The sequence below is a fragment of the Nicotiana tabacum genome, chromosome 3, assembly GCF_000715075.1.
Source record: "Nicotiana tabacum cultivar K326 chromosome 3, ASM71507v2, whole genome shotgun sequence".
In the NCBI taxonomy this organism is placed as follows: Eukaryota; Viridiplantae; Streptophyta; class Magnoliopsida; order Solanales; family Solanaceae; genus Nicotiana; species Nicotiana tabacum.
In genome coordinates, this window is record NC_134082.1 from 138,729,352 (window position 1) to 138,744,254 (window position 14,903).

General features: G+C 36.5%; 1 protein-coding gene across 1 annotated transcript; it reads right to left on the reverse strand.

Moving 5' to 3' along the window:
• Positions 1–154: 154 nt before the first annotated feature.
• LOC107775257 (endoglucanase 2-like) lies at positions 155–3,626 on the reverse strand. The gene is made up of 6 exons (XM_016594975.2): positions 2,778–3,626; positions 2,411–2,694; positions 1,890–2,324; positions 1,403–1,553; positions 1,142–1,308; positions 155–1,012 (listed from the first exon to the last, which is right to left on the reverse strand). Exons 1-6 carry the CDS (start codon positions 2,983–2,985, stop codon positions 674–676), a joined length of 1,584 nt encoding a protein of 527 aa, XP_016450461.1. The 5' UTR covers positions 2,986–3,626; the 3' UTR covers positions 155–673.
• Between the last annotated feature and the right edge of the window lie 11,277 nt (positions 3,627–14,903).

Below are 14,903 nucleotides of genomic sequence, written 5' to 3' on the forward strand. Positions count from 1 at the left end.
ATGAAGATTAATATTAAAAATTAACTGAGGATATGACTTGTTATGTATATGATAGATATGTGACATGTGACCATGTATCAAAAATCCACATTTCTTTTTAACAATATAAATTGTGATAAAAACCTTACGGTACACGCGTTTGGTATATAGTACCTACTTTAAATACTATAACTGATGAGATAATCTTATTCTTTTTTCTTCAAATATATACATAGGAACACCCAATGAAAGGATACTTGGGATCAAAAAATGCCCAACTCAAAGATACACATGGCAGTGATGGCACGGGCATAGGAAAAAAAAAAAAAAAAAACTGGTGCATTAAGCTTCCACTATGCAAGGATTCGGAAAAGGGCCGAACCACATGCATATGTAATAGATGCCTAAAATTCCTTACAACTAAAGGGTGTCATTCTATGGTTGAAAAATATTACTATAAATTTACATTTTGGCAACTCCTTTCATTTGTCAGAGTAGTCGCTCATAGGGACATATCTGCCTGAATAGAGGATAGACTAGGTGAAGAATCACAGTAAGGACAGGTTAAGGCAGGGCGTTTGGAGCTGGCGGCAGTTGTGTTTGCGCTTAAGTTATAGCGTTATTACTTGTATGGTGAACCATGTGCGGTTTTCACTGACCTAACAAGGAAAACACAGTGTCTGGAGTTTATGTTTCAGTTTTTCACAAAGGACTCTACTTGTGATGAAGAGGTGATCAGGCCTGAGATGAGTCCAACAATAAGGGCACTGTTGTAAGTGGTCGTTTCACTTTGGGAAATGTTGTTCCGAAAGTCCATATATGTATCACTAAGGGATGGTCCCCCAACAAGAGCTCCCACTGCAACATTTGGATTAGGTTCTCTTGTATGAAGCCATTTGAAGCCATCACTGCAATTAGAATTATCATCTACTGGAATTGAAGCACCCCTGTGGTGAACTTGCTGAGGATATCTACTTCCATAACCAACAAGGTAGCTAATTTCCATTCGATTGTTTCCCAATATATAATCCAACTGGAAACAAAATAAAGACATAGATGTTTAATGTACGTGACATATAATGCATCTGAAACAATGACATGTTCAACTGGCCGTGCCATTTTATATCACGAAAATTGAACCTTGAAATACGCAAATACATGCCTGTGAAACTGCAAAGTTGCGCAATTCTGTTGGTTCATAGAGCTCCCCACTGCAATATAAATTTGATGTTTGGGAGCAAAGCATATAATCACTGTAAACAACTGCCAAAAATGAAGAGGCCACAGAATACTGCAATGGATTCCACTGGTTAACCCATACTAGGCCATCTGCAACAAAATTACAGTTTTATTATACCTACCTTTCTTTCTGAAAGGAAAAAGATCATAATGATACAATGACTTGTTGACAGGATCATAATACCTGCTGTTCTTTGGGAGGTTGCCGTTGGGGATTCAGGTAAAAGTCCACACAAAAAGGTTTCAGCAGTTTGTCTGTACAACTGGAGTGAAAGACTTTCCTCTGTTGAAATATCTTCCTTTGACCCAAAGAAATTGACCCTTGATAGTAGGACCTGAATCAAAGGTCAAAAATCTGCATAGCTGTTAGCTGGAGTGTTCTTTCTTCTCAAGATTAAAAAAACAAGCCATTAGTCATTTCTTGTTTATGAACATTATTTATGAGAATAATGGCACATGCTTCACCAAATTACGGGCCTTAACTTATTTTAGCAAAGCTAAGGATGCAGTGCAGAACAGAAGCAAGATTTAGTGTTCTTCATAGTGTTTCCAAATTCCAAGTATAGTTTTTCCAGTTTCATGCTAATGATGCAAACAGATTTCAAACAGATACTATCAGTTCTAATATTCTGGAGTACATGTAACTTCATGGTAATGTATGAGTACAATACCTGAACTCCAGCCAACTTATTTTCCCAAGAAAACCAAGATGGATTTCCCCAATTAGCAAACGCGTTGCCATTTGTAGTTACATATCTAAGGTAAGATTTCTCTTCAGTCGCATGATAAAGCCAGGCAGCTGCCCACAAGAGTTCATCCCCAAATCCAGTAGAATTATAAAATTCTTGCACTCCAGGTATACTGATACTGTACAAACCTCTATAAGTAACAGCAAACTTGAATAACTGTTGGGCATGCTTAAGCAGAGTCTCTGAGTAGGCAGAGTCAATTGACGCGAATACCAAAGATGCAGCTGCCATTGCTGCTGCAGTTTCAGCTGCAACATCTGTCCCTGGATATGTCGCATTCACGTGTGTGAGAGGCCTTTTCCGTGTCATAACCTCAGGTCTTTCCCAGCAAGTGTGATCCAGCTTTGGGTCACCCACCTTTCTTGTAGAAAAACACAGAAAGATACTTCAGTAAGTTTTATCACTGAAGATAGTTCGTAATTGTCAAAGGGAATTAAATTTACCTGAATATAGAGGACATTATCAGAAGGATGGGCATTAATAAGGAAATCAGTTATCCACTTGAGGGATTCGTGGGCATTTTCCAGCTCATTCACCAACTTCATGTTGTTGCCATACTCCAAAATGGACCATGATAAAACAGTTGCAGTGAATGCCATTGGAAATCCAAACTTCACATGGTCTCCAGCATCAAACATTCCTTTAGTTAAATCCAAATTCGCTTCGCTTCCATCTCCCATAGCTGAATCTCCTCTCCAAGCAATCTTATTATTCACCAATTTTCCAGCTGCAATCAATAATTCAAATATGAAAACAAAATAAGCATTATATTTAGGACTAATTAAGTGACCGATGTGAATATAGTCTTACACTTCTGAACGTCGAAGAATCGCATAGCAATGCTAAGAGCATTTGCATATTTGTTAACAACTTGGTTTGTATCAGCGTTTGAAGAATCAGAACGATGAAAATATTTGCGAAAACTAAATAAGACCGCAGCAAGAACGAAAGCCACAAAAGAAAAAAGGACCAGCCCTCGCCAGAACCATCTTTTATCCTTGGGTGATTCCTTTTCCATTCAGTTTCAGTTCTTTTCACCAAAATATTTCAGAACAAAATCAGACTGTACCCTCCATTCTTTGAATTTAAGGGACAGATATATTAAAAGGAACGACTTTTTCCAGCATGCCGAATGATGAAAATTTAAACTGATCAGAGACCAGATCATGATAATGAGCTAAATTATACTGCCCCAGAAGCCGCATTATATATGCTATTTGTGTTGGGAATAAACCCCTTACCAAAATAATATTCACGGTAATAAAGCGGAATAATAATGTAGCACCGAGATACGGTAATTAACAAGAATAAAAGAGTAACAATGACACCAAGATTTTTACGTGGAAAACCCTTCTGAATAAGGGAAAAAAACCACGACCCCGAGAGGAGCAACTGATATCACTATAGTAAGGAATTTTACACTTTGTAGGTCGGAGGTAAATACTCCAAAGACCACTACAACACTCAAAAGAAATAACCCTCTTTTGATATTCCCACCTCACTACAATATCGCTCACTCTCTATTTTCCTCACAGACTATTTTCTTGTACCTTGTCTGTGAAACCTCACTCTTTCTTTCTCTCTTTGTTGGTGTGAAGAAATGAGAGTTGAAGCTCTCCTTTTATAGCCAAAGCTTCACCCTCTAAAGCCTACAATATTTGACAATTTACACACATTTTTCACAATTCAACAAAGTTGGCTACCAAACCAAAGAAATTCAACAAGGTTGGCTACCAACCAAACCAAGTCAACAAGGTTGGCTACCAAACCAAAGAAAACTCTTATTAGGCACATGCCTAATACTTCTTCAATGAGATGGACATCATCAATTTGGGTATCTAGACAATCACCATAATACAGGAGATAGAGTTAACCGGCATATTTGAGATTTGTCTTTTTTCTTTATATATTTTTGAAAAATGATTATATCTTGATATAAAATATGTGAGTTGTGATTACGTAAATATAGATAACCCAAACTTTATTGAGAAGCTGCCAATCAGGTGGTGCAAAGTCAGTAAAGAATGATGCCAACAATCTGATCCTTGATTTCTCTACTTCAACGAACAACTTTTTGGAAGCATTTGGAACTGTTTTTAACGAGAATCGTGCTGCTTATTCCTCTTTCTAACCTATGCCACCAATAAAAGCCTCCCGCTTACCTAAGGAATTTCATTTTTAAATTATTCCGACTATGCTTGCTCCTCTTGTCTGAGGATAAAATGAAACCAAAAGGAATATTCTATATCTTTTATGTCCTTTTATATACCGTACATCCCGAATTCACGCAATACTTCTTGCTTTTCGAAATTCAAACTTCTTAATATAGATACAAAAAAATTTAATTTTTTAAAATAAAATTTACATATTTGGAAACTACCTAAATGTACTATAAGCCATAATAATTAATAATTTAAAAGAATATATAAAAAAATTACGGTAAAAAAATAATTCGTTTGACTCTCGAAATCCGAACACCTTCATATAAATTAGGACGAATAAAGTATATGATAAAAGAAAACTAAGAGGAATAAAGTTATGTATATTTATATCCTATTGTATGTGATACACTTTCACGTTTAGTCTGAATAACAATTTTTTATATAATTTAACAGTAAACTTCTTGTTTTTACCTTAATGAAATAATTTATAACCTTTATTTTAGATCACAAGTTTCAAAAATATTTTCTTTCTCAAAACTTTCGGCAATGATTCAGTTCGGATATCTTGTGACAGTATTTAATTATATTGGCATCATACATTCTACTTATTCAACCCCCAAAACTTTCTTCCATTAGTATGACTGTAGAAAAAAGATTCTGAAATACCTAAAGAAAAATGAAGTAATGCCTTTGGGAGATGTGAAATGAGAAAACTTTGAGCAACAATGGTAGCTAAACACCGTGCAGAATCTCTTAGGTTACTGACTAGTAGAACCATCGTCCAGTCACCAATGTCAACTAGTCACGATTCATTACTCCTCTTAGTTTTCCAATATCACTATTGCAAACAACACAAAGTACTTCGATTATCACTGAACTCTGTTATTAGAATTAAGAGGCCTGAACAAGCAGACACCATAGAGAAATAATTGTAGTTCCAATAAGAAAGAAACAAATACTACTAGTTAGAAACATATGAAAATGTCGAGATGCAGGTACATGACACCTTTAGATCATATTCTATAATTTCTATGCGTTGGAATAAGAGAAGTAGGCAAGGTTACCACTAAGCTCACAGGTTAAAAAGAGAAAAATAAGTTTGATGGATTTGTAGGTTCTCCTTTAGCTAGTGAAAGAGAAAAACGAAATACAATACTAGTTTTCAGGAGAGTGTATTGGCTTGTTTATTTGCTTAACTCTTTTAACTTTCGAGCTACATACAAGACTACAAAATTTGGACTTAGAAGCAAACAGGGGAACAACTGGGAAATTCTTCTCTTTGGGCCAAGGTCCCTGAACAAATGTCTCTTCCTCTTGCTCTCCCCTCAACGTTGAACTTTCCAATAGTCAAGGTTTCTCGCCTGAACCTGTGAACATGGATTCAGGGGCAAGAGGAGTAGGAGTATCCAGCTGGTAAAGGTTTAGTGCAGGACCAACAAATCGGAATAGTATCCAAGCCCCAATTATAATAAAAATAGAAGCATAAGCAAATTTGTTGAGCCAAAACAAAAGACCCTTTTCTCCCACATACAACTCCAATGCTTTCTCAGTCAGAGTCATGGATTCCCAATCCTTAGGCGGCGGCTTAGCCTTGGCAACTTGTTTTGCGGCATTAAGCATTTCTTCTTCCTTCTGCTTTCTTCGTTTAGATGAACGTCTTCTGTATCGAATCTCCAACGTGTTTGGTGGTGTTATTGGTGGTGTTATGGGTTGTGATTCGTTGCCATTATCATTTATGCTGCTGGTTGCATTGTTATTGCCATCACTGCTGCTGCTTCTAATAGGAAAACGAACAAAGGATTGAACATGGCGATGTTGAGATTTAGAGGAAATTGGTATTGGGATTGTAGTGAAGTGTTTTGGGTAGGTAGAGAGCATGTTGGTGTTCATTTTCATTGCCTTTAGCAGGGAACTTAGTTAAAGCATCAAAGTATGAGGCCAAGAGACGCACAATGGTTTTTGATTACCTTATCCTTTTATCCCAACTAAGGAGGAGACCCCATCTCAACCTTTTTCTCTATTTCCTTTTTAATTCTGAAATTCTTAAATGATACTCCTATATGCTAATGGAACTTTGACTAAACTGTTGATATTTTTTACAGAGTTCAATAACTAATAAAATTTCGGCACAACCCTTCCGGTCTTTTTGTTTTCTATTACTATTAATTAACCAAAGATTTCCAACGCTATAAAATGGATTGAGTCTTAAATGACATAGATATATATGGACGAAATGAGATTTGAGGAGTTTGAAATCTAGAACTATGCTGGTAAGTCTTTGAAAAATTAAATCAAACACATAATTTGCAGGATTATTGTATTCGTTTTATTAGTCAGACAATGTAATCACAAATCAAATATGAACTACATCATATAAAATAACAGTCTAAAATCGTACTTTGTTTTCTAACACTTTTCGAAGAAGAAATCTTCACAAAACTTCATAAATTTGAGAGGAGAAGAGCAAAGAATATTGGAGAAGGAAAAGAAAGAACTTGTTTCATCTAGTGTGAAATGACACAACGATTTAGGAGAGTCCTACCGTTTTGTCTATTCTCCTTCTTAAACTATAATATATATTTTATATATATAACAAATTATATACTTACTTATATTTTTGTATAGATCCGAGTCGACCCACATGGGTGACCCGAATTCAATTCCTTCGGTCTTAAATAAACATAAAAATAGAATCAAATTGCATTTTAGAAGCTTAAAATAAACTCTGCACATTGATTTGGTTCCGAGAAGGATGCTTCTCCATCTTTTCTAACAAGCCTTCCATTTGGATAATTATCAAAATTTTGAGAACGAATTTGTATGGGCCAAAAATTATCTCTAATATGATTAAGTCATGTTAGCATTAATGAGGCATTCACGTGTTATCGTGTGTCACCAATGCGACTCCAGTAGAGACATGTCCAAGGTCGAAGTGGTTCTAGAAACAATGAAGGTTGCGGTCGAAGAGTCAATAAGGATTAAAATCGAGGAGTCGTCAAAGATCAAGGTCGAGGTCGAACATCACTAACAGAGTTATAATGGTTATTTTCAAGATAAGATACTAAAGAGAATATTCTAGTGGATATTCTCTGCACCTGTACTATTAGGGTTTCTAGGAACATATTCCCTATAAATAGAAAGAGACACAATGATAGGAGACATGAGATATTCATTTGTAAAAAATATATTGACTTTATAAAGAGAATCTGGTCCTATTACAAGCATACAAAAATAACCTTTTTACTAAGATTTTTGTCTAACATTTTCACTGGATCCAAGAACGATCTAAGTGTTCAAAGGCTTATCAATCATTCATAGATAAAATACCCACAAATCTCACCCTTTTTCGGGTAGCTCACACGTTTCTATTTACTTAAATGTCATTTATTGCTAATTGTTATTATTTATACCATATTCTATCTTTTTGGATCATTGACACTGTCATTATCGTTTACGTTCATTGTCATCCGGACAAACATACAAATTATTTGTCATAAAATTGATATCTTTGTCTTTAGAATATTATTATTAGCTAAGATTGACTCTTCTTTAATTAAATCTAACTAGTTGAACCAAGATCTATATTTTTGGTCAAACAGTTTGGCGCCGTCGGTGGGGAATTCTTGGGCTTCTTAGTGTCAGAATGGGGGATCGAGGTTAACCCAGACCAAATCAAAGCTATCGAAAGGATACCAGAGCTCCTGAATCGTTGCCTTATCGAGATTCATCTCGCGGTCATCTGACAGATGTCACAAATTTTTTTACGTACTCAAAAAGGACAACGGCCTCGAGTGGACACCCGAATGCGTACAAGCTCTGTGAGAAATGAGGGTGTATCTTTTATCACCACCTCTGTTCTCAAAGCCCGAACCCGGGAAACATCTCCTCATCTACTTGGTCGTCTCCGAAGTAGCAGTAAGTGCAGTCCTGATTTGAAAGACCAAAGGTACGCAATCTCCCATTTATTACATTAGCAAAACATTCGTCGACACTGAGACGAGGTACCCACACCTCGAGAAACTGGCCCTGGCACTAGTCGTAACTTCATGAAAGCTTAGACCCTATTTCTAATACCAACCCTATCTCGGTCGTTACCACTTTTCCCCTAAAAGGAATTTTACATAAACTCGAGCTGTTAGGAAGGCTGGCCAAGTGGGTCATCGAGCTAAGTGAGCACGATATCATGTATCAGCCGCAAACGGTGATGAAGTCGCAAGTGTTCGCTGACTTCGTTGTAAACTTCAATGCAAAAATAATGCCTGAAGTTGAGAAGGAAGCTGTCCAAGCTTCTCTCCAAGCATAAGACCTATGGGTCCTATACACCGACGACGCATCTAATGCCTCCGAATCCGGTCTGGGACTCGTACTCGAGGTCCCTACCGACGAAGTAATACGCTAGTCCACAATGTAAGGCCCTGTAAAATTTCACCAGAACCTGGAGTTTCGTGGTGCCGAGGTAGGCTAATGTGTTTGAGAATTGTAGGCGGTACGAGCTTTTTGGGTTGTCCAATGTATCATGGAGTTGGTATAAGAATTTATAGAAAACGACAATTCTGTGGTCCATTATGCTATAGCGGATCTGTTCCGCTGACCACGAAATCACCACAGAATGAATTAGAAGCAACTCAATTTTGAAAATCATTTTTGTGGTCATTCTGATGGACACATAAATATTCTTCTACCACGAAATTGCATCGCGAAATGAACCAGACCCAACCCAAAATTTAAAAATTATTTTGTGGCTATTATAATGGCCGCATAACCATTCTGCTACCGCGAAATTGCATCGCAGAATTGACATATCATTTTGTGGCCATTTTGCTAGCCATATATCTATTTTGATGGCCATATATATCTGTTCTACTGACACGGAATTGCACTACATAATTGACATCGGGGTTATTTTTTGAATTTTTTAACCCAACCCAATTTTCATAAAAAGGCATAAGGGGGTCATTTGGGAGCAAAACATCTGATATTTTAGAGAGAGGAAAGGGATCTAGAGAGAGAAGGAAGGGCACCAACATCTTTATACTTCAAATTTTTGCTCAAGCTTTGAGGATTCAAGGGAGAATCCACAAGATCTTCATCTAAGATGTAAGGTTATGCTCCTTAGCCCTAAATTTCGGGATTTGGACTGAAAGTAGGTAATGAGAAGTATGATTCTTAGGTGTGGTAGTTGCTCTTTGTGCATGAATGTACTTATAAGGGTGGTAGAGAGGTTGTTGAACTAAAATGGATAAATGATTTATTGTGGATGAAGGAATCCACCATAAGAAGAACCTTGAGATTATAATGCCCACCTAGTGTTTGATAAAATGCTCAAATGAGCAGAATCCATGAATATCTTCCTAATTATGGTTAAATTTTTGTTATGTCTCTAAATAGATTAAAGTTGCTGAGATTTACGGTACATTGTAGCAATTTAAGGAAAACTCAAAACAAGGTATGTTGGCTAAACTTCTCTCTTAGGATTGAATCCCATGATGCTCTTGTATGTTTCAAGTATGGTTGGCCCAAGTTCCTAATTTCCATGTTCCGAGTTGTTCCTAATAAATTCGTTCATCCGAGTAAGCAAAGTGTCGAAAGATATATGTTCAATATGTGTTCCAAATGCTCCTATCACATTATGGTATCATTCGAGAATGTGTTCAAGTATGGTTTGTTTATTAATTGTTATGACTTAAATTCGTGTTTCAAATGATAGTTGTTATGCCAAATTGTGGAAGAAAACTCAATGTGCTTACGACTCTTATTGCTCATATATGAACTTAAGGCCTTGACTTCAAATGCTCTTATTGTTTATAATCTATAAAGATGTTTGAAAGTGAAAGAAGTGAGTTGGAAATATAAAGTGTGGCCACCGTGCCAAGAATAAAAGTTATACTTGTGGCCAACAGTGCCGATGAGATAAAATAATGTGTGAAAGATTTTGAAATGAGCCTTGAATCAATTGTTCCAAATTGACTCTAAAAATAGAAATGCCTAAATGCTTATGTACTCAAGTCATGTTCAAATGTGGTTGTTTCAACTAATACCTACGATTTGAACCATTGTTTCAGTCATAAATCACCATTCTCTCTTTTATAAGCATTCCCAATATGTTATAATCTCTTAAATTCTCTTGAGTAACGGCTACGGTATTCCTAAATATTTTAAATGTTTTGAATATTTTATGATCACCCATGGCAAGCAAAAGGAAGCAATAGTATGACCATGTTATGTGGCCACGTGCCAAAAGGAGAATTACGAGGTCTTGTATGTTCCAATGGTTGCAATCATAGTATGTATGCTTCTAAAATAATAATTGCAAATGACTTCAATATTAAGTTTCCAAGAATCATAAACTTAGCTAATGACCTTAAGATGGCAGGAGAGTATATAACGAGATGAAATAGAGATGTCCTATGCTAAATGATGATGAATCTTATGGAAAACAAATTTGGGACATGTGACATTGAAATTGACTTATTGATTCACCATACACTAATATAATGAGTTGTGTTTCTCCATGCTGAGCATGAACATGAAGTATTCCAATGAACCGGGAACTTATGACCCTTAAAGTAGTGTTAGTCATGTCGCTTTGAGATTATATATTGTCAATGCATAATAATATATGAACCCTATGGACGGTCTAGGAAATGCATAGGAATAAGGTATGAATGAACCCTATAGACGGTCTATGAAACGCATAGGTGTATAATATAATATGTGAACCCTATGGACGGTCTATGAACACATATTAGTAAGGTATAAATGAACCCTATGAACTGTCTATGAAATGCTTTGGTGTATAATATAATATGTGAACCCTATGGAAGGTCTATTAAACGCATAGGAGTATGGTATGAGTGAACCCTATGGACGGTTTATGAAACGCATACGTGAATGGTATGAATGAACCCTATAGACGGTCTATGAAATGCATAAGTGTATAATATGAATGAACCATATGGACGGTCTATGAAATGCATCGGTGTATAGTATGGATAGATCCTATGGACGGTCTGTGAAACGCATAGATGCATAGAAAGAGAGGGCTATGAACGGTATGGTGAGACGCATACGCAACACAAATAATAGGTGCCACTTCCATTGCCCTTGTTTGTACATGTTGTTACATTTATATTATATTTTGTATCCCCACGCATAGTTCATATGGCACACCTGATCCCAAAAGAAGTTCAGAATGATGTAAGAATAATAAGACTTGACATGTGATTCTATGGGTCATTTTGTAGTTTCTTGATGTACTTCATTTGCCTCTTATTTGATTTACCGTATTTCCATATGTTGTTCTGCTTGCCTTATATATGAGTACTATTCCATATGTACTCACGTCCCTTTTTCTAGGGGTGCTGCATCTTTTAATGGATGTAGGTGGTTCCATAGTAGGCGACATCGATCAGTGATAGCAGTACATCCTCCTCTCAGCTGACTTGGTGAGCCCCACTTCATATCGGGGTCTTGTGTCTTTTGGCTTCATGTGTATAGTGTTTTGAGGTAAAGTCAGAGCCATTGTTGCCGGCACTATTATGTCACTCCTATCAAGTAGAGGCTCCATAGACATAGTGTGGGTTGTATCTTGGTTTTGAAAAAATAAATAAAACCAGAAATGTTAGATTTGTGTCACATATTTTTCACTGCAAAACTATGAATGTGTAAAATATTTTGGAAGATCATGAATGAATTTATCAATGGTAGAGGAATTGGTGTTGATTATAAAATTCCATCAATTTTTAAATATTGGAATACATCTCCACTCTATTCATGGTCAAGGTCGGCTAGAAAGTATCTAGCAGGCTTGCTTGACCAAGTTATCTCGGTTAAGCGTCGGTCGCGCTCCCTAAGATCAGGGTGTGACACATAAGATGCCTAGATATGACTAACAACGAGGCCGAATATGAGGCAGTAATTGCAGGATTGAGGCTAGCACTCAAGTATGGGACAAAGTAGTTGAAACTCTGTTGTGATTCCCAACTCGTAGTCAACCAAGTCACAAGGACTTTCTAAATCAAAGAACAAAGGTTGCAAAAATATCATACCGAGATCTGTAAGCTGTTACCCTAATTCGACGAATGCCATCTCGACCAAATCTCGTACGCTTAGAACACTAAAGCAGGCGTTCTCATCAAATTGGTCATGGCTACCAAAGCATCACGACCGGGGATAAAAGTGTAGTCCACCTCCTCAATTCATCGCTAGACCAATCGAGGTAAGATTTGTAAGCTTAACTTGGGATTGGAGCAATCATATTATTTCCTATTTACAGGACGGTGCACTCCCAAACGACAAAAAAGAAGCCAAGAAAATAAGAATGCAAGCAGCCAGACACAATCTCCTCCATAGCAACCTGTACAAGAGGACATACGGCGGCCTTCTGGTGAAATGTTGCGGCCCAAACCAAACCCAACGCGTCCTCGAAGAAGTTCATGAAGGCCATTGTGGCGCTCACTCCGGCAATCGAGCACTTGTCAGGTGCCTCATACGGGCAGGATATTATTGGACCACCATGAAAAAGAACGCCTTTTAATTTGTGTAAAAATATGAACAATGTCAAAAATATGCCCCAATAATTCACCAAGCAGGCGAACACCTCTGTGGTCGTTCATCAAGTGGGGAATGGACATTATGGGCTCCCTCCTAGCAGGGCGAGGTAATGTACTATTTCTTTTGGTTTTAACCGACTATTTCTCTAAATGGGTGAAAGCAGGAACGTTCGCTCAAATACGCAAACAAGAGGTAATCACTTTTATATGGAGACACATTATCTGCCGATTTGTCATACCCAAGGAGATCAGTTGCGATAACAGGCCCCAGTTCATGGGAAAGAAAAACCTAAATTCTTCGAGAAATGGCATATTAAGAGGACAATTTCAACCCCATATAAAACGATGGGTAACGGACAAGCAGAATCCTCCAACAAGTCCATATTAAATATCATGAAGAAAAAGCTCGAAAACGCCAAGGGACTGTGGCAGGAGATACTCCCAGAAGTATTATAGGCATATAAAACTACCCTAAAGACGAGCTTAGGAGAGACACCCTACTTTTTGGCCTATGGGACCGAGGTAGTTATACCAGTCGAAGTCGGAGAACCCAACCTTAGGTACTCCTACAAAAGCGATACTAGTAATGATGAGAGTAGAAGGCAGGAACTCGATGAAATCGATGAACGAAGAGATATGGCGTACATAAGAATGGTCGCCCAAAAGCAGCAAGCAGAACATTATTACAATAAGAAAACAAAGGTTCGGCCGCTCAAAGTCGGGGACTACGTAATCAAAGCCAAAACTCAAGAGAGCAAAGACCCCCGGGAAGGCAAGCTAGGAACAAACTAGGCGACCCGTACAAAATTACAGCCAAAGAAAACAAGGGTTCATTCCAATTAGAGACAATGGAAGGAAAGTAATTACCGAACAATTGGAACATCATCCACCTCAAATACTTCAACGAGCAAAGATTCAAGTATGGGGGAATTTGATGGGTATAATTTATTCATATATTTTTATATGTTAAATATTAAAGATTTTAAATAAAACATGAATAAATATATCATATTCTCCCATATTTTCTAACATACTTCGCAGGAGAAAGAGCATATGAAAATCGAAGAAAAGAAGCAAAAAAGGTGGGAATTGAGTAGCCAATTGGGAATGAAGAAGCAAATAGACTAAAGCACCATAGTTGCGACGATAGCAATTAGGAATCATGAAGGAAATCACATAGTTACAACTAGAGAACTATAGTTGAAACTATAGCCCTTCTCTGCAAAATGAAGCTCAATTGATAAGGCCATAGTTGCAACTACAATTTCCATAGTTGCAACTATGGAGAACCTTAGGCAAAAAAACTCTATAAATAGAGAGTGAATGTTGGAAAGAAGACATGGAGTCTTGCTAGGAGAAACAACTCTTTGGTCTCTCTCCTTTCTTTAGTATTTTCTACTAGTTGTCTTTTAGAAGAATAATATTTCTTCATAAGTTCTTTGTTCCTAAATTAGTTTTTTTTTCTTACTTCATAATGGAGTAATCTTTTTTTGTTGGGATAGTTGATGAAGCTTGATATATATATATACTATCTCAGTTTTAATACATTCAGTTTTAAAACATTCTTGGTTTGGAACTTTCTATTTATATTTATATTGTGCTATAATAATAGTTTTTAACTAATCATTGTTGTCACTTCTATATATTTTATCTTTAAGTTACTCTCATATTAATTTTGTAATTCTCACGGAGCAAAATTAATATATAGTAAACTATTGAATAAAATAGTGAAGTGAGAGTAATTATTAGTAAGCTATTATTAAAAGTCGGTAATCTTGCTTGCCTCAATTTTAATTGTCACAGAGGAATTGTAGTCGCATGAGTATTGATTTAGTAAAAATATTCTCACGAAGTTTTTACTATCTTTTAGCACAATTCAGACCAGAAGATATTTCAGTTTAACCGTCACTAGTTTTAACTCAATTAATTACATAACCTCACGGAGTGATATTAGTTGATTAATTCTTGGTGAGATAAGATATAATTGTATTAGCAATAAGGAATTATCCTTTAGAGAAATACATGTAAAAATTGAGATTTTATTATAATATGTTATCAAGTGAATTCAACAATTCCCAACTCTTTTAAATTATAAATCTTCCGAAAGTTCTTGGTTTTTATTTAAGTAATTAACAAGCTTTAAACCTTACCCACTTTTCATCAATTTGATTCTCTCAAATAGTAGTTGAAGTATTAAAAGTCTGTAGCATTGATGTTCCAAT

Coding starts and splice junctions, on each gene's coding strand:
- LOC107775257 (XM_016594975.2), bottom strand. CDS start 2,985: ATGGAAAAGGAATCACCCAAGGATAAAAGATGGTTCTGGCGAGGGCTG. Junction 2,695..2,777: donor ATTCTTCGACGTTCAGAAGT/GTAAGACTATAT, acceptor TATTGATTGCAG/CTGGAAAATTGGTGAATAAT. Junction 1,309..1,402: donor AACCTCCCAAAGAACAGCAG/GTATTATGATCC, acceptor ATTTTGTTGCAG/ATGGCCTAGTATGGGTTAAC.